The sequence below is a fragment of the Bubalus kerabau genome, chromosome 4, assembly GCF_029407905.1.
Source record: "Bubalus kerabau isolate K-KA32 ecotype Philippines breed swamp buffalo chromosome 4, PCC_UOA_SB_1v2, whole genome shotgun sequence".
In the NCBI taxonomy this organism is placed as follows: Eukaryota; Metazoa; Chordata; class Mammalia; order Artiodactyla; family Bovidae; genus Bubalus; species Bubalus kerabau.
Genome location: NC_073627.1, coordinates 88,584,157 through 88,606,628, shown reverse-complemented (window position 1 = coordinate 88,606,628; position 22,472 = coordinate 88,584,157). Strand labels below are relative to the sequence as shown.

The 22,472-nt window shown below is 43.2% G+C and overlaps 2 protein-coding genes and 1 pseudogene across 2 annotated transcripts; all 3 read right to left on the bottom strand.

Moving 5' to 3' along the window:
• Positions 1-817: 817 nt before the first annotated feature.
• On the bottom strand, positions 818-1,387 carry LOC129651523 (interferon alpha-H-like). Its single transcript, XM_055580213.1, has one exon. The coding sequence runs from the start codon at positions 1,385-1,387 to the stop codon at positions 818-820; it is 570 nt and encodes a 189-aa protein (XP_055436188.1).
• Positions 1,388-9,133: 7,746 nt separating this feature from the next.
• On the bottom strand, positions 9,134-9,721 carry LOC129651522 (interferon omega-1-like). The gene has a single exon (XM_055580212.1). The coding sequence runs from the start codon at positions 9,719-9,721 to the stop codon at positions 9,134-9,136; it is 588 nt and encodes a 195-aa protein (XP_055436187.1).
• Positions 9,722-19,621: 9,900 nt separating this feature from the next.
• LOC129651812 (interferon omega-1-like) lies at positions 19,622-20,207 on the bottom strand (annotated as a pseudogene).
• Between the last annotated feature and the right edge of the window lie 2,265 nt (positions 20,208-22,472).

Below are 22,472 nucleotides of genomic sequence, written 5' to 3'. Positions count from 1 at the left end.
GGTTGTTTGAGCATTCTTTGCTGTTGCCTTTCTTTGGGATTGGAATGAAAACTGAGCTTTTCCAATCCTGTGGCCACTGCTGAGTTTTCCAAATTGCTGGCATATTGAGTGCAGCACTTTCACAGCATCATCTTTCAGGATTTGAAATAGCTCAACTGGAATTCCATCACCTCCACTAGCTTTGTTCGTAGTGATGCTTTCTAAGGCCCACTTGACTTCACATTCCATTAAATGTGAATGTTACTTTCCGTTAAAAAAATCAAAGTTACAAAAATGATTGGATTCATTATCTTCACAGCTATGTCCTGAGAGCAACACACCACTGGGGTAGAGAAAGTATATTTTTACTTGTAATGGGAAAATTATAAAGATGGGGGAAGGAATTGTAAAATGCATTCTTTAATCAAGTTGCATATTCAGTCTTAATGTGTCTTTTTTAAAGAAAAACAAAGGAAGTTTTTTATAGTAAGGTTTAATGATATATATATATATAAACATATACAAAATATATTTTTCCCTTAAGTATACATACATAATTTTATGAACAAAATAATTTAATTCTTTATACATAAATAAATAAATATTAAATTAGATAAATGTCCAAATAGATAAATAAGTGGATGGATCAGCTTGAATATCTGCGACTGAGTAGTGCCTGTAGAGTAGATCATGATGTCACTTAATATACCTGAAATCATTTTACAAATTGATTCAGTTCAGTGCCTGATGACAGCAGAAATGAGAGTCCTTGGCAGCACAGGAAGAAGTGTGGTCTGTTGGTCCGAGACAATCATTTCCGTGTTGACCCAGGTGTGTGTCAGTCCTTTCTCCTGAATCTCTCCTGCAAGTTTGTTGAGGAAGAGAAGGCTCTCATGACTTGTGCTCTGACAACCTCCCAGGCACAAGGGCTGTGTCTCTTCTCTCGCAGATAGAGAGTGAGTCTGTGGAAGTATTTCCTCACAGCCAGGCTGGAGTCCTCCTTGAGCAGGGGAGCCCCTCGCAGCCCCTCCTCCTGCCTCAGACAGGCTTGCAGGTCAGTGAGCTGCTGATGCAGTGCAGCGCGGAGCTTGTCCAGGAGGCTCTGGTCCCACGTGGTGGCCAAGCCCTCTGTGCTGAAGAGCTGGAAGGTGTTCTGGGTCACCTCGTGGAGCACAGAGATGGCTTGAGCCTTCTGCAACTGGCTGCCACCCAGCGCCTCCTGGGGGAATGCGAAGTCATTTCTGTCCTGCAGGCAGGAGGAAGGGGAGACCCTCCTCAGTTGTCGCAGGAGTGTCAGGACCCTCCTGTTGGCCAGGCTGTGGGTGTGAGGCAGGTGGCAGCCCAGAGAGCAGATGGCATTGCAGCTGAGCAGCAGCAGGGCCAGGAGGAAGGACCAGGCTGGGGCCATCGGGATCCTTGCAGATGCTTCTGGTCTGGTGAGGTGGGTGACTCTGTGAACCTGCTCTTTTTGTTACCTGAAGACCTTCTTTCAGGCCTGTGTCTTAAATAGGAGCCCATGGTTTCCATTTTATGAAAGTTCCGTCTTTTGTTTTTGCTTTCAATTTGCACTCTCCAAATGGGTTACGACAGTGTTTCGCAAACATTTTTTTCATTATTGCCTTCCCTTCCCCTATTGACAAAGTCTTCTGAGATTTTTTTTTCCTAATTACTCCCACCATGAAATTTTGACAATACATTTATGCTGTGGATCCATCTTTGTACTCCATGCATATCTTTATACATAGAAAAGGAAAGTGCAAAGCTTCCTTGTTGTATTCACCCTAGGGTTAACAATGCCATAAAATGAAAGGTGTACAGTAAATGTAAAAGCTGCTGAGTTTTATTTAACTTTATGAATGAGTTTGAAGAATGACTGTTAATGGAGAATATTTACTTATATAAATAGTAATGTATCAAATTACATATTCATATGAGATTCATATAAAAATATATAATAATACCACAGTATAGATAGACTTAAACATCTTTCAAAACTCAAAATCATTGAAAATCTTAGCTTATTTTCTTAATATTTATTTTGAAGTACTTTTAACTTTGTTACATTTCAGAAATCAATTTTTAATTCCCTGTCTGCTGAATATTCATCTTAATTTTATAACATTTCTTTCTGTTTAGCTCTTGACATACTTATGGATGTTCTTAACAACTTTGATAGGAATAAATAATAAAATATTGTGATACCAATCCAATGGAGGAGAATGAAGAGGAACTAAAGAGCCTCTTGTTGAGGGTGAAAGGGGAGACTGAAAAGCTGGCATAACACTCAACAGTTAAAAACCTAAGCTTCTGACATCTATGGCAAATAGATGGGGAAAGAGTGGAAACAGTGACAGATTTTCTTTTCTTAGTCTCCAAAATCACTGTGGACATTGACTGCAGCTACAAAATTAGAAGACACTTGCTCCTTGGAAGAAAAGCTATGACAGAACTAGACAGCATGTTAAAAAGAGTAAACATCACTTTGACAACAAACGTCTGTATAGTCAAAGCTATGGTATTTCCAATAGTCTTGTTTGGATGTGAGAGGTGGACCATAAAGAAGGCGAGTGCAGGAGAATCAATGCTTTCAAATGATGGTGCTGGAGAAGACTCTTGAGAGTCCCTTGGACAGCAAGGAGATCAAACCAGTCAAGAAATCAACCCTGAAAAACATTGGAAGGATTGATGATGAAGCTGAAGCTCCAACATGTAAGTAAACGTTAGTTTCTTAGTCGTGTCTCATCTTTGTGACCCCATGGACTGTAGCCAGCCAGTTGCTCTTCTGTCCATGGAATTCTCTGAGCAAGAATACTGGAGTATGTTGCCATTCCCTTTTCCTGTGATCTTCCTGACCCAGGGATCAAACCCGAGTCTCCCACACTTGCAGGTACATTCTTTACCATCTGAGCTACCAGGGAAGCGCTGTACTTTGACTATCTGATGTACAGAGCCAACTCATTGGAAAAGACCCTGATGCTGGGGAAGATTGAGGGCAGGAGGAGAAGGGGGCTATAGAGGAGGAAATGGTTGGATGGCATTACCAACTCAGTGGTTATGGATTTAAGCAAACGCCAGCAGATGGTGAAGGACAGGGAATCCTGTCATGCTGCTGTCCATGGGGTCGCAAAGAGTCAGACAGGATTGAGCACAGGATTTAGCAACTCAAAAATAGCAATAAAATATCCTTCCCTTGAGCCCTGGACAGTGCGCTTCTCCAGGTAGCTGTAGGAGGGCCAAAGAGCTCTTTGTCTCGGGTTCCTTTGGGATGCCCACCTTGGAGAGTTTGCAGTTCTGGGCTCTGCAGACTGTCAGGGCACAGCATCCTGAGTGAGTCTTTTGATCCTGATTTATCACTGGGGGGGAAAACTTTTTGTTTTCACAGTGCTGAGAGCTGGAGAGGGAGCCTTGTAGCCCCCAGCGACAGTGTTCTCTGGTTGGAAGCTCCGAACCTTGCATTTTCCAAGCCTTCCCTAGAGTTTTTTGCTTTATTTTTCAGGAAGGATTCCATTTACTGAACTGCTTCAGGAGAGGAGTCAGCGAATTGGGGTCAAATTTACAGATTCGAGTCCCTTCTGGCGCCCTCCAGCAACAGCTCAGAGACAGGGAACCTGGTTGTGGTGATGGGACCTCTGGAAGGTGTCCAGGATGTCCTGGGGGTGAGTCAGAGCACGGCTACCACCAGGGCCAAGGACCGGGGAGCTGTTATTTCCTGCCTTAAGAATATTTATCCCTGTACAGATTCAATTAAAAAGAATATTTCCTGGCCTATTCATGGATAATAAGAAAAAAAATTTAGAACATGAAACCAACAGATTTCTTCTTGAACAAGTTGGCAGGAAAACTCAGGAATTAAGGGGAAATATTTTAATTCTCAAGATACTGAAATTTACTGACTTTCACCAAAACATGAAGTTAAGCAAACTGGTTAATTTCACTGCCCCCTCTCTGACTGGTTACTGATTAAAGGAATGGTTCATGCAAATATTTAGATCAAGCCATGGATAGGGAACAATTGGCTAAACAGTTAAATGATTTTTAAAATATCCAAGTGTTTTTCAAAAATATTAAAATAAAAATTATTTTAGGTTTTTTTTTTCTCATTATCCCTTGGGAAGAACCAGAAGGCAGAGCATTCTTCCCTGTTGCCTTATTTTTCTTGCTGTTTCCTTTCTTTCATCAGTACTCTTAATGTCCTTTAGATGGACCAGCATTCCTCTCTCTGATTCAGACTCTATGGTTTTTACTTGTGAGTGCAGATTATCAGTTTTCTTTCTGAAGAAGGGGGTTGAGAACAATTACACATGACAATGTCTTCTCTGTCATGTATGCTTTGAACATGAAATATTTACATACAACCTCAACTAGTGGACTGCAGGCGCTAAATGTGCCATGCCCTGGGTCTTGGTTCAGGCTGCTCTAACAAGGTCCCAGAGTCTGGTGGCTCATCAGTGATAGAAGTTTATTTGTCACAGTCCTGGGGGCTGCAAGTGTGAGATCAGGGTGCCAGCAGGGTGGAGTTCTGGTGAGAACTCTCTTCGGGGTTGCAGACTGCCAGCGTCTCTCTATGTCCTCACATGGTGGAGAGCAGAGACGAAGCCAAGTGTCTTGTGAGCCTCATGAAGACAGTAATGCTGTGCATGAGGAATCCCCCCTCATAACCTCCTCTAACCCTAATGATTTCTCTAATATCCCACCTCCTGATATGATCACATTGTGGGGGTAGATTTCAATATATGAATTTGGGGAACACACACACATTCAACCTGTTACATGGTAACAAGAAGATACCGAGGCATTGTGTTTATTGCAGATTCATTAGAATATATTTCATTCTTGATATTTATTTGAGGATAACACATTCCTTGATGCTGTCATCCCTCTTTATGGCTCATTCATCCTGAATTGATTACTAGTTAAATGTTACAATGCTACTGTGAACATGATTACCAAGAACTTGCCAAACAAATTCCACAGACTTTCAGTCTTTATAAAAAATCATGTTGACACCAATTACAAATTCCTTAACCCTTAAAAGGGACACTTAATCTTTCCAACATAGTTGAACCTGAGTTGTAAATAATCTCATTTCCAGGAACCACCTGCTAAGACTTTATTTGAATAAAACAATCTAATAAGAAAATGACATGTCCAGGTTTCAAAACCTATTATGTCAAATTCCAAACTCCACCTCTCTATCCATACCATAAATACCTGTGCAAATTGTATGTATTGAACCATCGCTTATTTTCCTATTTCACTAACACATGTTGTGCCTTTGTTTTCCTTACCTTGCTGTTACAGTACTCTATATTTTCATTAGTTTATCATCTACCTCCAAATTTCTAGATGAATTGAGCAATAGACAAAGTATCCTGATTATTTTATGTAATAAGCAAAATGAAATTATCAACTGGTAATTCTTTCTGAGAGTCTAAATGTGACTGACAAAATTAATATTTCTAATAATTATAAAATAATCATATTTAACTGTCCAAGATGATTCTTATAGATTGCTCAGTTAACCATCACCATAAACTTGAGATGCATGATAGATAAGACCCTTGAGAATTATAGCCATTGCAAGAGATTGGATTACAAACATTTTAGTGAGTCTCTGTAGGAAACAGGCTTCCCTGGTGGGAGAGAATCTTTCAGTGGATTAAAGAATCCACGTGTCCATGCAGGAGAGGGGTGTTAGATCCTGGATTGGGAAGGTCCTCTGGAGGAGGAAATGGCAACGCACTCCAGTGTTGTCTGGGAAATCCCATACAGAGAAGCCTGGGAGGCTACAGTCCATGGGGTCACAAAGAGTCGAATAAGACTTAGTGACTAAACAATGAGAACAACTGTAGAAAACACCAAGCTGACAGGGCTCTTGTGGATTTAGGTTAAAAATACTTAATGCTACCAAATTACATGAATATGGGAAAGGACTGGAAGAACAGAAGACGACATATAGTAACAGGTGAAACGTTAGGGATGGAGCAGAGTATCCCCGTTGCCATCAGCAGGGAGACCAGAGTTTCAGAAATTCAGCACTTCATCTGGGTCTCAGTGAAACAGCTCAGGTCCTGCACTAAGCTAAGTCTCCAAGCTCCCTTCGCTGCGCCCCAGCGGCCGGGATGTGCACCTGAACTCTCAGTAATGGACAGGACGCACCTCCAGGTCCAGCGCCGCGAACTCCCGCGCAGGATCCAGGGGAGAACCGAGGAGTCCCCGTCGACAAGCGCCTTGACCCCTCAAGGCGCCGCCATAGCCAAGCGAGCCCTTGGGGCCGCGGGAGCAGTGAGGAAACTTCCTTTTTGGTCCCACTGCCCAGGGGAGCTTTAATGCTACTTTGCTCAGATTCTTAGATTTCTGCACCTGCCCCCATGTCCTCCCTCCCCTTTCTAGGAGGAGATTTTGGCCAGAGTGGTTTACACGAGGCCATTTATGAAGCGATTGATGTCTGGAAATCAGAGCATGTTGTGAAGTATTTTCAAATTCAGGATTGCTTCTGGGGAGAAAGACTAATTCTTTCAGGGATTCAGGGAAAAGGGAAAGGCACCTGAAGTCTGGACAGGAATCTAGGAGATATTTGGACCCTCTAGTGGGAAGACTTGGGGACAAGACTGAGACTTAATTTAAAGGGAAAATTATTTCATTTAATATTAATATAAATGGTTAATTTCTCTTGCAATGTTAACTGGTTAAAAAATATTTCAAAATTTATAGTGAAAGCCGTTCAGTCATGTCTGACTCTTTGTGACTCCATGGATTATACAGTCCATGGAATTCTCCAGGCCAGAATACTAGAGTGAGTAGGAATTCCCTTCTCCAGGGGATCTTCCCAACCCAGGGATCGAACCCAGGTCTCCCACATTGCAGGCAGATTCTTTGCCAGATGAGCCATTAGGGAAGCCCAAGAACACTGGAGAGGGTAGCCTATTCCTTCTCCAAGGGAATCTTTCTGACCCACTCATCAACCTGGGGGCCCCTGCATTGCAGGTGGATTCTTATAATTTATAAGTAATTACAAATAACTTAAACTTTATAAGTCTTAAATATCAAGTTAAGATATTTTCTCTAAGACCAAGCAAAATTTCAAGTTCTTGGCTTCAGTGCAAACAAAATTATCAATAATGTTTCCAAAATTGCTTCCTAGTTTATCTCATTTCATTGTATGAGCCGTATTTGACTAAGAATGCCAAAGAATGCTAAAACTACCTCACAATTACACTCATCTCACATGCTAGTAAACTAATGCTCAAAATTCTCCAAGCCAGGCTTCAGCAATCCATGAACCGTGAACTTCCAGATGTTCAAGGTGGTTTTAGAAAAGGCAGAGGAACCAAAGATCAAATTTCCAACATCTGCTGGATCATCGAAAAAGAAGAGAGTTCCAGGAAAACATCTGTTTCTGCTTTATTGACAATGCCAAAGCCTTTGACTGTGTGGATCGTAATAAACTGTGGAAAATTCTTCAAGAGATAGGCATACCAGACCACTTACCTGCCTTTGAGAAACCTGTATGCCGGTCAGGAAGCAACAGTTACAACTGGACATGGAACAACAGAGTGGTTCCAAATAGGAAAAGGAGTCTGTCAAGGCTGTATATTGTCACCTTGCTTATTTAACTTATATGCAGAGTACATCATGAGAAACACTGGGCTGGAGGAAGCACAAGCTGGAATCAAGACGGTGGGGAGAAATATGAATACCCTCAGATATGCAGATGACACCACCCTTATGGCAGAAAGTGAAGAACTAAAGAACCTCTTGATGAAAGTGAAAGAGGAGAGTGAAAAAGTTGGCTTAAAACTTAACATTCAGAAAACTAAGATCATGGCATCTGGTCCCATCACTTCATGGCAAATAGATGGGGAAACAGTGGAAACAGTGGCTGACTTTATTTTTCTGGGCTCCAATATCACTGCAGATGGTGACTGCAGCCATGAAATTAAAAGAAGCATGCTCTTTGGAAGGAAAGATATGATGACCTGGACAGCATATTAAAAAGTAGAGACGTTACTTTGTCAACAGAGGTCCATCTAGTCAAGGCTATGGTTTTTCCAGTGGTCATGTATGGATGTGACAGCTGGACTATAAAGAAAGCTGAGTGCTGAAGAATTGATGCTTTTGAACTGTGGTGTTGGAGAAGACTCTTGAGAGTCCCTTCGACTACAGGGAGATCCAAGCAGTCCATCTTAAAGAGATTAGTCCTGGGTGTTCATTGCAGGGACTGATGTTGAAGCTGAAACTCCAATATTTTGGCTACCTGATGGGAGAAGCTGACTCATTTGAAAAGACCCTGATCCTGGGAAAGATTGAGAGCAGGAAGAGAAGGGGACAACAGAGGATGAGATGGCTGGATAGCATCAACAACTCAATGGACATTAGTTTGGGTGGACTCTGGGAGTTGGTGATGGACAGGGAGGCCTGGCGTTCTGCAGTTCACGGGGTTGCAAAGAGTCGGACACGACTGAGTGGCTGAACTGAACTGAACTGAACAGGTGACCCAGTAACTATCATAAATAATTAATTTCAGTTTACAAAATCCCTTTTTGTCTCATTTCTTTCAAACAAGGGTCTTCCCTTGTGGCTCAGACAGTAAGGAATCTCCCTGAAATACAGATTCCAGATTGCATCCTTGGTTGGGAAGATCCCCTGTAAATGGCAACATACTCCAGTAGTTTTGCCTGGAGAATCCCATTGTAGAGGAGGCTGGTGGACTTTAGTCTATGGGGTCACAAAAAGTCAGACTTTACCTAGCAAGTAAACATAAAATGGTAAAAAATTCAAGAAGTTCACCTTGATAATATTTAATAAATAAAACATTGTTACACATTTAATTAAATAAAAATGTGAATGTATTTGTTAAATTTTAATACAATGTAAACAAAAATATTTTATGTGGAAAAATAAATATGAGGAGACAAAACAATAAATATAACAAAATAAATAAGCAAACAAACAATAAAATAAGGGCAGTCTTCACTTCGGGACTGATGTACCTGCAGTCAAAAAAATTTATATATATTCATTTACTACTGACAAAGTATTGGCTGAAGTAATTCAATAAATTTTGTGGCTAAAGCAGAAATCAAGAGTCTTCTAAAATGGCCGCAAATGAGTGTGCAAAGATGATGGGGCATCTCAGTCAGTGAGAGTCATGTCAAGGTGAGTTCAGGTCTCCATCCATCATTCTTAACCTTTCTTGCAAGCTGGTTGATGAAGACAAGGATCTCATGATTTCCAGTCTGACGATTTCCCAGGCGCAGTCGCTGTATTCCTTCTCTTTCAGGTAGACATGGATTCCATGGAAGTATCTCTTCACAGCCAGTGTGGGGCCCGTCCTTCCCAGGGCAGAGTCTTCCTCTCCCATCACCTGCCCCAGGCAGGCGTCCAGGTCGTCCAGCTGCTGATGGAGTCCAGTGCGGAGCTGCTCCAGAAGAGTGGTGTCCCAGGCAGCAGAGGAGCGCTCTGTGTGGAAGAGGTTGAAGGTCTGCTGGAGCATCTCATGGAGCACAGAGATGTCCTGGGCCTCCTGGAGCTGGCCACCCTCCACCGTCTCCTGGGGGAAAGCGAAGTCTTTTCTGTCCTGCAGACAGAAGCGAGGGGAGAGTCTCCTCATTTGGCCCAGGAGCCTGAGGTTCTTCCTGCCAACCAGCACGTGGTTCTGAGACAGGTCACAGCCCAGGGAACCTCCCGGGCCATAGCTGACCAGCACCAGGGCCATCAGTAGAGAGAGCATGAAGGCCATGGGGAAGATGAGGCTGCTGCTGGGCTGGCTAAGACGGTGTCTGGTGGAACCTTGAGGTAGGTTCTCTGATGTCATGCTTTCTAAGCAAGGCCATTAAATAGAGAACACGGTAATTTTCATTTTCTAGTCATTTCTATACACTTTTACTTCCTCTTTTGATTTTCATGTATTTATTCTGAATATGGTCAAAGAAATTGTAATCCGTCTAAACTATTAATTTTATCTATTTCCCAATAACTTAAAATGTACCCATCCAAATGGATATTTATCAATAAAATGAGAAAGGTCTTTGTCTTACATCAGAAATGATGTAGCTTTCTTAGTACAAACATTATCACTCTTTCTCTTTCATGAGTAAATGTAGCTCTTCTCTGTTCCATGAACACATTTTTGGCCCTGATCCTAGGCTCAATTTCTGTTTCTTACTTTACTTTGGAAGGCAGGCTCTGTATTTATCAGGCATTTACCAGGTCACTCTAGCAAAGAAACTGTTTGAAACAAAGGATGGGTTTTCTTTAGTGTTTGATTCAGAGAAGAGGCTGATTATTGTGAGTCCATGAGCTCCTCCCATGTTTCTTTTCCTTCTAGAACACGTTCCTGCAGGTCCATGTGGTTGTGCTTCAGGGAACCATGAAGTCAGGACTATTACAGACATCACGCTTTCTTTCCACCATTTTCATACTGGACACCTATTGTCCTTTGCTGGCCCGGCCATTACTCCTACCAAGAATTCTGGTTCTTCTCAGATAATATGGGTGGGGAGACTCTAATTCCAGGATAATTGTATTTCCCCAGCAGCACCTCACTCACAAAGGAGAGATCACATGGAGCCACCCCCTGTCCTCTGGAGTGACAGAGTCCCCTTGCTCACCTGCTGGACTCCCTCCCTTAGGGTAGGCTCACCACATCCTGAGGACTCAAAAATGTCCTTTCTGTGGAGGGCTTGTTTACTTGTTGTGAAAATAAATCGTCTTCCTGAACCATCAACTCTCACCTGCAGTGTTTGTGTGAAGGACCCTAGTTCTCAGTGGTGACCTCCTCTTCTCTGACCCGATTCCCCAGGTGTCCAAAGTGTCAGCAAAGCTCAGTCCTTGAGAGCAAAAGTGCATTTGTGCAAGTTGGTGGAGGAATTTCCAACTGCAGTCATTCTGCTTTTAGTAGATAAATAATATCTACCCTGCTAAGTATAGTTTTTATTATTCAACTCTTTTACTTTAACTATTCAACACTTGTTCTGCTCAAACTTTCTGAGCTGGAGGATGGAGATTCAGTATTGGTGTTGTCTCTTGTTGGAAGCTTATGTCACAGAATCTAGTGAGTTACAGTTGTTCATTCAGGCAGTTGATTCCACCAGGCATCTCTGTTCCTCTGTCTCTGTTCCTCTGAGAATGCAGGGCAGTGAGAGCCAGCCTACTAGATCAGGAGAAATAGTCTTCTTTCCTTGAGTGTAATTTTTCATTTAAACTTTTTATATTCATTTAGTGACTTCTTTTGGGTAGGCTCTGGGAGTTGGCAGGAGAAGGCAATGGCACCCCACTCCAGTACTCTTGCCTCGAAAATCCCATGGGCGAAGGAGCCTGGTAGGCTGCAGTCCATGGGGTCGCTGAGGGTTGGACACGACTGAGCAACTTCACTTTCATTTTTCACTTTCATGCATTGGAGACGGAAATGGCAACCCACTCCAGTGTTCTTGCCTGGAGAATCCCAGGGACAGGGGAGCCTGGTGGGCTGGCTACCGTCTATGGGGTCGCACAGAGTCAGACACGACTGAAGCGACTTAGCAGCAGTTGTGAGTTGGTGATGGACAGGGAGGCCTGGTGTGCTGCAGTTCATGGGGTTGCAAAGAGTCGGACACGACTAAGCGACTGAACTGAACTGAACTGACTGACTTATTGGGCAAGATTTGTCTCATTGTTCCTGTTGTGGTTGCAATTCATGATGACGTGAGAACAACAAAGGGAAGTAAAGAAAGCCAGAGGGGCTGCATCTCTATCACTTTCAAGACGTCAGGTTTTTTTGTTTCTCTTTGCAACTTTTCTAGAAAGTAAAATTGTACAGTTTTTTTGTGGGCAACAAGAAAACAAGAGTAAGTCTCAATGTCATGAATATGAAAGAAGAGAAGTGGTTTTCCCCTGACCCAGCATGCATTGGAGAAGGAAATGGCAACCCACTCCAGTGTTCTTGCCTGGAGAATCCCAGGGACGGGGGAGCCTGGTGGGCTGCCATCTCTGGGGTTGCACAGAGTCGGACACGACTGAAGCGACTTAGCAGCAGTTGTGAGTTGGTGATGGACAGGGAGGCCTGGTGTGCTGCAGTTCATGGGGTTGCAAAGAGTCGGACACGACTAAGCGACTGAACTGAACTGAACTGACTGACTTATTGGGCAAGATTTGTCTCATTGTTCCTGTTGTGGTTGCAATTCATGATGACGTGAGAACAACAAAGGGAAGTAAAGAAAGCCAGAGGGGCTGCATCTCTATCACTTTCAAGACGTCAGGTTTTTTTGTTTCTCTTTGCAACTTTTCTAGAAAGTAAAATTGTACAGTTTTTTTGTGGGCAACAAGAAAACAAGAGTAAGTCTCAATGTCATGAATATGAAAGAAGAGAAGTGGTTTTCCCCTGACCCAGCATGCATTGGAGAAGGAAATGGCAACCCACTCCAGTGTTCTTGCCTGGAGAATCCCAGGGACGGGGGAGCCTGGTGGGCTGCCATCTCTGGGGTCGCACAGAGTCGGACACGACTGAAGCGACTTAGCAGCAGCAGCAGCAGCAGCAGTGACGTATTCTGAGTTAGCAAACTTCAGTGCAGCACAGCTGGGGACACGTCTGAGGTAGAGGGAAATGATGAGGCCAATATGAACAACAGAAAGGCTGGGACAGGGCTGCTTCTTACAGAAGCTCAAAGGACAAGTCCTTGATCTGTTGACTGCCGTCAGCTTTGTAAGACCAGCCACCTAATTTTTCTTTTCTTTAATCAACATTTGGTCAGTATAAGGGGAGAACGAAGAAGTCACACTCACCAGGTCACAAGAGACAGGCAATCAAAGCCCCAGTTGCTCGAACACTAATCCTCTCTGGCAGGGTCAACAAGACCAGCCTTGCTGAGCATCTGCGTAGGTGATAAATCCACCTGGGCAAAGAGAATATGCTTTGAAACAACTAGAATGAAAGGGAAGTAAATGATTCCAAAAGATCCTGATCGTAGTCTAGCTAATAGTAGTTATGACATTAAAAATAATAACTGAATTTTATTGATTACTAACCCTAATGATCTCCCTAATATTCCATCTCTTAATACTATCACATTATTGGGTTGGGTTTCTGTGGGGTTTTTTAAAGAATATTAAAAATATTTATTTCATGTGTTTATTTGGCTGAGGCATGTCTTAGTCAATGTATGCTGGTTTTTGGATCTTGGTTGCTTCGTGCAGGATCTTTACTTAAGCCATGGGAAGTCTTGCTTGCCATGCAGAACCTAGTTTCCTGACCAGAGATCCAGCTCAGGCTGCCTGCTTTGGGAGCATGGAGTCCTGGCCACTGGACCATCATGGAAGTCAGGGGGTATGGTTTCAATATATGAATTTGGGGAACACACACACATTCAGTCTGTAACACGGTAGTAAGGAGATACCAAGGTATTGTGTTTATGGCAAGGATTCATTAGGGTCTATTTCATTCTTGATATTATTGAGGAGTAAGAACACATTCCCTGATGCTGCCCTCACTTTTTATGGCACATCCATCCTGAATTGATTACTAATTAAATGTTACAAGACTACCGTGGACATGATTACCAAGGACCTGCCAGACAAATTCCACAGACTATCAGTGCTTATCAAAAATGACAGTGACAACAACTACAAACTCCTTAGCCTTTGTGAGGGGCTCACGCAATCCTTCCAACAGAGTTGAAACCGAGGTAATATCTTTGTTTCGAAGAGCCTCCTGCTAAGACTCTATTTGAATAAAATAATCTAACAATGAAATGGCAAATCCAGTTTTCAAAACCTAGTATGTCAGATTCCAAACTGCTTATCTAGAGCGTCACACCTGCACACACTGCATGTGCTGAGCCCTCACTTAATTTCCTATTTTATTTCTAACACAAGGTGCACTCTTGTTGTTTCAAACTCGATGGTACAAACCTCTTGTTTCCATTAGTTCACATCTACCTCCAATTCTAGATAAGCTGAGTGATTTACAACACATCTGATTATTTTGTATAAGAAGCAAAATGAAATTATCAACTGGTAGTTATTACTGAAAGTCTAAATGTGATTGACAAAATTAATAATTCTAATAATTATAAAATAATCATATTTAACTGTCCAAGATGATTCATATAGATTGTTCAATGAATCCTCACCATAAATTGGAGATACATGATGGACAAGATCCTTATGAGTTATGACCCCAGCAGGAGATTGGATTACAAACATTTCAGTGAATCCTCTGTAGAAAACACCAAGCTGATAGCTTCATGAATGTAAGTAAAAAAACTACTGAAATCTTTTGAGAGGGTAACAGACAAGAAGGCCAGGGGTTTCCAAACAGAGGAAACAAGCTGCAAGTGTCAGACACTTTCTTTCTCTCTCTTCAGCGGCAGGAGGAAACAAACTGGTGTTAGATTTGTTCCTCTTCTCCATACACATTTAAAAAGAGGTTTCTCTTAAAATTCTGTGTTTCCATAATGACACCTGGTTCCACCTGAACTGAACTTTTCCCAAACCTTGAGCTAACCAATGCATTTTTCTTATGGAAATGTTTGTCTTAAGCTGTTAATGTACTGTGTATTTACCCTAGACTCTGTGTTTAAGTCAGTTCCACCTAAAGGCTCAGAACCAACTTGACAAACCAGTATGTTATACTCATACAGTGTTCTCCTAATCTGTGTTAATGAAACTGTATATTTGTTTGAAAATCTGCCTTTCTTCAAGATTCATGTCAATCGTTTTATGGCCAGGAATGACTCACCTGGTGCCAACGTTGTCTCAATGCATGTTGTGGGTGAGGGGCCTGGTGCCATTCTCTGAGTTTTGAGACATTTCCTTTCTCTAATTAGCAGAATGCTAGTAGCTAGTAGCTATATAGGAGAAGGCAATGGCACCCCACTCCAGTACTCTTCCCTGGAAAATCAAATGGACAGAGGAGCCTGGTAGGCTGCAGTTCATGGGGTTGCTAAGAGTCAGACACGACTGAGCACTTCACTTTGACTTTTCACTTTTCTGCATTGGAGGCAACCCACTCCAGTGTTCTTGCCTGGAGAATCCCAGGGACGGGGAGCCAGGTGGGCTGCCATCTCTGGGGTTGCACAGAGTCGGACACGACTGAAGGGACTTAGCAGCACCAGCAGCAGCAGTAGCTATATAACATCTGGCTGAAGACTAGCACGGGGCACTCTTTCTGCCCCCTTCTGATGTCTATGTCAGAAGCCTTCTCTATCTCTTTTATACTTTAATAAAACTTTATTACACAAAAGTTCTGAGCGATCAAGCCTCGTCACTGGCCCTGGATTGAATTCTTCTTCTCTGGAAGCCAAGAATCCTGGTGTCTTTCGTGGTTCAGCAACAAACTTTTGCTTCCAAATTATATGAATTTGGGAAATGACAGAATAGAAGACGACCTAAGCTAACCGGTGAAATGTGAGGGATGGAGCAGAGCCTCCCCATTGCCATCAGCAGGGAGACCAGGAGTCCAGAAATTCAGCCCTTCACCTGGGCCTCTGTGAAACAGTTCAAGCCCTGCACTAGTAATCTCCTGAGCCCTCCAAACTCCTTTTGCTGTGCCCCAGCGGCCGGGAGGGGGCGCCCGATCTCTCAGTATGTTTGTTTGAAAATCTGCCTTTCTTCAAGATTCATGTCAATCGTTTTATGGCCAGGGACCGGCACCTCCCACCCGGCGGGACCCGCCTCCAGGTACAGCGCTGCCAGCTGGGGCATCAGATCCACAGGGACAACTCGCGGGTCGCCGTGGGCAGGAGCCGCGACAGGAGCGAGGCGCTGCCGGGGCCCAGGGAGAGCTTGGGGCCGCGGGAACAGAGAGGAAACTTCCTTTTCGGGCCCCACTGCCCAGGCGAGCTTTGCGCCGCGTCGCTCAGAGCCTTTGATTTCTGCACCTCCAAATTCTAGATAAGCTACCATTGCGTCCATCCTCCCCTTCCTGGGAGAAGATTTTAGCCAGAGCGGTTCCACCGGTGCCCTTTTATGCCGCGATTGACGGCTGGAAATCACAGCATGTTGTGGTATGTTTTCAGATTCAGGATTGTTCTGGAGTGACTGAAAGTCCTTCAGTCTGTCTGACTCTTTGCGACCCCATGGACTATACAGTCCATGGAATTCTCCAGGCCAGAACACTGAAGTGGGTAGCCTTTCCCTTCTCCAGGAGATCTTCCCAACTCAGGGATGAACCCAGGTCCCCCACATTGCGGGCAGATCTTTACCAGCTAGCCACAAGGGAAGCCCTTGTTTATGGGGCAAAGGAGTAATTCAGGGAAAGGGGAAAGGTATCTACAATCTGGGAGGGAATCTACTAGATATTGGGACCCTCCAGTGGGAAGACTTGGGGACAAAACTGAGACTTAAAATGAAGCTCCTTGGTAAAGGGAAAATTATTTCATTTAACATTAATATAAATGGTTAATTTCTCCTGTAATGTTAATTGGTTGGAAAATGTTTTAAAATGTATAAGTCTTCAACTCACATCAAATTCAAATATTTTCCTTATGCCACAACAGTACTTTAAGTTCCTGGCTTTAATGGAAGCAAAATCATCAGTAGTGTTTTCAATATTACTTCTTTGTCTATCTCTCTTCATCTGATTGAAAGCCATATTTGACAAACTTATGACCCAGTAACTACTTAGAATAACTCATCTCAATTTACAAAATCCTTTTTTGCTTTCATTTCTTTTAACCAAAGGTCACCTATTAAGCATTTTTTTTTAGTCAGTTTGTCATTGGAGAGTTTCATGAACTTTTCAAAATGTCTTCTCATATGGATGCATTGTTTTAAAAATTGCAGTTAAAATGCTTTTGATTTCAGCATAATGTGTGCTCAGTAGACACCAACTGTGAAATAGGCAGTGGGCATATGATTCCAGCATGCGTCTTTGGAAGACATCATCATCAAGATAGATTTTTAAAGGCCTGAAAACTAGAGCAGGTCATGACCTAGTTCATCAGTTTGAACAGAAGACAGTTCTGGGCCCTGAACACAGCAAACCACAAGTGTCTTTGTCACACATGAGACTCAGCCTGGATACCAGCCAGATGGCAGGAGTGCAGTGTGAGTGTGGAGCCTGGGATCTGGTTGAGGACCTTGCAATCTGTGTGTCTTCTAGCTGGAGATCACGGAGTTTGAACAAAAATGAGTCATGACCTTCTTTACGTGAGTAAAGTCACAGTGCAGGAGCAGCGGGTGCGTCTGTGTGCATCAGAAATTCACCGGGAAGCCGCGCTTCCAGTGGGTGTGATGGGGAAAGGCTGTCCTCTATCCTAGTGCAGCGGTCTTAGAACCAACGTCTCAGCTCCACAGCTCTTCTCCTCAACCCTACTCTGTGATGCTGGGGCTCTAGTTCCTTCCAGTACATTTCTCCTTTGCCTGCGGATTGGTTTCCTTTCCCATACCAGTTCCAAGGGTGGACTAGAAGGCTGGAAGGAATTTTCTGTTTTCCTGACTGGAGTATGACTGATAACAACCGCCATCAATTAGGAAAAGGAAAACTAATGGTTGCTGCTAGATGCTATGTGTCACCAGTCAGATTAGCAAAAACTAAAAAGGATGATAAGATCCTGTTTTGGTCAATGAGTGAGAACATATAAGTGCTTATATGGTCTTGAATATGAATTAATGTAGCCATTGTTGTCATGGACAGTTGGCAGTATGCATGTTTAAGGTTTATGTGTTTTGACCAATAAAATTGACTTCATGGCCCCTTGTTCAGGGAAAGACTCTCGCTTGGGTATAAGACACCTGCATGCATTGTAGCAGTCTCTCCTCTAAAGGCACTGATTTCTGAGAAGGACCGGCTCTAGGAGGTGACACTGCCGGCACTTAGGGACTGAAGTCTCCACGGAAACAACTGGGAGCAAACCCAGGACGGCCCAGGGCTGGAGAGCAGAGCCTCACCCTGCATGGCCCTTGCTCTTTTCTTCCTGCCTCTGCTTTACTGCTGAAAGACTGAAACCCAACAGCGAGTTGAGAAGGTAAGTTTAGAAATGTCTTCTATAAGTATTAGAGTTGTACTCAGACTAAAGAAGCAAGAAACATTATTAATGAGTAATGTGTGTGATTTTCTGCATTCATATGAGATCTCTGTGATTTCCCTATTATTCATTTTTATAGTAGATCAAAGCATTTTCTACTAATCCTTCTTTCTCAAAGAATTTCTATGAACTCCTAAGAATGCTTCTAGAAATCTGAGATACTGAAATTGGAATTGTCTTCAGCATTGAGCACAAAAGAGTTCACAAACTAAACTGTGAAATTAGCACCCAAGTTAAATATTTTTACCAAGGACCTCACATCTTTTCAGTGTTACCTTCCAGTCACTGCCTCAGGCCAGCTGTCTGTCTGCTCCCTGTGGGCAGCTACTCTGGGACTCGCTGTCCTGATCATTACTGCCAGGCACTCTTTTATGCTTCTTGTAATATGGGCTCATCGATCCTAACAGTAATCCTATGAAAAACTACTCTTATTTCCCCCATATTAAAGAGGATCAAGACAGCGTGCGTGCCTGCGTGCATGCTAAGTTGGTTCAGTCGTGTCTGACTCTTGTGACCCATGGACTGTAGCCCACCAGGCTCCTCTGTCCATGGGATTTTCAAGAAAGGATACTGGAGTGGGTTGCCATTTCCTTCTCCTTAGTGTTTGTGATATTTTGCAGGGTCACACTGCTGTTAAATAGCAGAGCTGCAATTCAAAGGTTTTGAAATTTCTAGAACTCTCCTTTCACTCGCGCTCTCTTCCAGTGATTTCCACTCAGAGACACTTTGAACCAGAAACCACCACAGAACAGAGCTCCTGTGTTGGAGGCAGTGAGGAGATTGTGTAAGGGAGTGGATTGCTCAGTAAAGCAGGACTGAGGGGAAGGTGGGAGGAAGAGTAACAGGTGTCGGGATCAGCCACTCAGCACCACATGCCGGCACCTTTTCTGGAGGAGACGAGTCTTCCCCCCAGATACTGACTCCAACAGTTCTTTGCTGACTGGGTATAAATTAGTTTATCTGTGACTTCAGGACTAATCATTTTCCACAGTTTCAGAACTCCTTTCTACCTTTTTTTTTTTGGAGGGGTGGAATGGAGGGCTGCCCTCTGTAGCCTGCAGAATCGTAGTTCCCTGAGCAGATATCCATGGCACCTGCGCTTCCTATACTGGAAGCGTGGAGTCCAAACCACTGGACTACCAGGGAATTCCAGGAATTCCACCTTTTGACAATCAAGTCCTGAGAAGTAATAGAGCCATTCCATAGTATACAAGGGCAAATGCTATTCCACAATAGGTTTATGTAGACAAAATAAAGATTTAGGTCTTCAGAATGAAGAAACAAGTTTACCTTCATAAGAATTTAATAAAAACAAATTAGAAGATTAAGGAAATGAACATGTTTTCTAAATTTTATTACAATGTAAGCAAAAATTTTATATGAAAATAAATATGATGAGATAAAATAATAAATGAAAATATGTACATAAGAAACATAAATAACATTAGGGCAGTCATCGCTATGTACTGATTCCTGTGCAGCTGAATAATTTTATACCTACTTGCTTATAACTACTGAGAAAGGATTTATTGATTTAATTCAATAAATATTGTGGCTAAAGCAGAATTCACAGTCTCTTAAATGGCTGCAGTTGAGCGTACAAGGGTGATGTAGCATCTTAGTCAGTAAGAGTCATATCAAGGTGAGTTCAGGTCTCCATCCATCATCTTAACCTTTCTTGCAAGCTGGCTGATGAAGAGAAGGATCTCATCATCTCCACTCTGACAATTACCCAGACGCAGTTGCTGTATTCCTTCTCTTGCAGATAGATATGGATGCCCTGGAAGTACCTCTTCACTGCCAGTGTGGGGCCCCTCCTTCCCAGGGCAGAGTCTTCCTCTCCCATCACCTCCCCAGGCAGGCGTCCAGGTCGTCCAGCTGCTGATGGAGTCCTGTGCGGAGCTGCTCCAAAAGGGTGGTGTCCCAGGCAACAGAGAAGCGCTCTGTGTGGAAGAGGTTGGAGCTCTGCTGAAGCATCTCATGGAGCACAGAGATGGCCTGGGCCTCCTGGAGCTGGCCGCCCTCCACCATCTCCTGGGGGAAAGCGAAGTCTTTTCTGTCCTGCAGACAGAAGCGAGGGGAGAGTCTCCTCATTTGGCCCAGGAGCCTGAGGTTCTTCCTGCCAACCAGCACGTGGTTCTGAGACAGGTCACAGCCCAGGGATCCTCCCGAGCCATAGCTGACCAGCACCAGGGCCAGCAGTAGAGAGAGCATGAAGGCCATGGGGAAGATGAAGCTGCTGCTGGACTGGCTGAGACGGCCTCTGGTGGAACCTTGAGGTAGGTTCTCTGATGCCATGCTTTCTAGCAAGGCCATTAAACAGGGAACATGATAGTTTTCATTTTCTAGTCATTTCTGTGCACTTTTACTTCCTTTTTTGATTTTCATTTATGTATTCACAGTATGATCAAAGAAAATGTCATCAATCTAAACTATTAATTTTTCCTACTTCCTAATAACTTCAAATGTACCCATCTAAATGGATATTTATCAATCAAATGAGAAAGGTCTTTGTCTTAAGTCAGAATTAATGGACATTTGTAATTATATACCTTATTGCTCTTTGTCTCTCATGCATAAATGTTGCTCTCCTCTTATCTGTGAACACATCAGGAACCCTGATATTAGGCTCCTTTTTCCCCTCTTACTTTACATGGGAATAGAGGCTCCCTCAGCTCTGTGGTTTCCGTATTTATTCAGGGATTTACCAGATCACTCTGTCAATTAAGTTCTTCGAAACAAATGATGAGTTTTCTTGAGTGTTTGATTTAGAGAAGAGGCTGATTATTATGAGTCCATGAACTCCTGCCCTGTTTCTCTTCCTTCTGGAACACATTCCTGCAGGTCCATTTGGCTGTGCTTCAGGGACCTGAGGTCAGGACTGTTACAGATACCATCATTTTTTCCCACCATTTCTTACTGGAGACTTGTCGTCGTCCACAGACTGGGCCAGTACTCCCACCAGAATCCTGGTTCTTAGAGAACATTGGAGAGGAGACTCCAAATCCAGGATAATTGTATTTTCCCAGCAGCACCTCACTCACAAGGGAGAGATCACATGGAGCCACCCCCTGTCCTCTAGAGTGACAGAGGCCCTTCCTCCCCTTCTGGACTCCCTCCCTGAGGACAGGCTCACCACATCCTGTGGACTTGAAAATCTCCTTTCTGTGGAGGGCTTGTTTATTTGTTGGGAGAATAAATCATCTTCCTAAACCCCCATCCTCTCCCCTGCAGTGTTTGTGTGAAGAACCCTAGTTCTCAGTGGTGACCTCCTCTTCTCCTGACCCATGTCCCCAGACGTCCAAAGTGTCAGCAGTGCTCAGATACTGAGAGCAAATATGTATTTCTGCAAGTTGGTAGAGGAATTTCCAACTGCAATTATCTGCTTTGCCAAGTATAGTTTTATTATTCAATCCTTTTACTTAAACTGTTCAAGACTTGTTCTGCTCAGCGTTTCTGAGTTGGAAGAATGAGATTCAGTGATGGTGTAGTCTCTCACTGGAAGCTTATGTCACAGAATCTATTGAGTTACAGTTGTTCATTCAGGCAGTTGATTCCACTGGGCATCTCTGTTCCTCTGTTTCTTTCTCCCTCTGAGACTTTAGGATTGTGAGAGCCAGGTTCTCGTTCAGGGAGAAATAGCCTTCTTTCCTTTACTTGAGTGTAATTTTTTACTTAAAGTTTCTACATTCTTTTAGTGACTTGTTGGTCAGGATTTGTCTTGCTGCTCCTGCTCTGGTTCTAATTCACGTTGAGGTAAGAAGAATACAGCAAAGAAAGGCAGAGAGGCTGTAGCTCTATCATTTCAAAACTTTAATTTTTTTTTTGCTGTTGTTGTTTCCCTTTGACACTTCCCTGGAAAGTAAAAGTCCACAGTTGTTTTGTGGGCAAAGAGAAAACTAATGTATTCTGAATGTCTGAAAGAAGGGAAGTAGTTTCCCCTGATAGAATGACTTATTCTGAGTTAGCAAATTCAGTGCAGCACAGCTGGGGACGAGGCTGTGGCAGCGGGGAAGCATGAGGCCAGTATGAACAACACGGAGCTTGGGGCATGGCTGCTTCTGACAGAAGCTCAACGAAGGCCAAATCCTGGGTCAGTTGACTGCCCTTTGCTTTGGAAGATCGGCTATCTCAGTTTTCTTTCAGTTAATCCATGTAGGATTAGTTTCAGGAGAGAAGGAAGAAGTCAAACCCACCACCTAACAAGAGGTGAACAACTAGAATGCCAATTGCTAGAACACTAATCCTCTTTGGCAGTGTCTTGGAGCCCAACCTTCCTGAGCATCTGCCTAGGTAACAAATCCACCCAGGCAATGAGAAGATGCTTTGAGAAAAACTAAAAGGAAATGGAATTAAATGATTCCAAAAGACCCTGGTCTTAATGAGGGAAATAGTAATTATGATATTAAAATAATCACTGAATTTTATTGCTTGCTACTAATGGACTAGCCACTTTCCAAGTTCTTTAGAATTTTAACTGAATCCTCT

Coding starts and splice junctions, on each gene's coding strand:
- LOC129651523 (XM_055580213.1), bottom strand. CDS start 1,387: ATGGCCCCAGCCTGGTCCTTCCTCCTGGCCCTGCTGCTGCTCAGCTGC.
- LOC129651522 (XM_055580212.1), bottom strand. CDS start 9,721: ATGGCCTTCATGCTCTCTCTACTGATGGCCCTGGTGCTGGTCAGCTAT.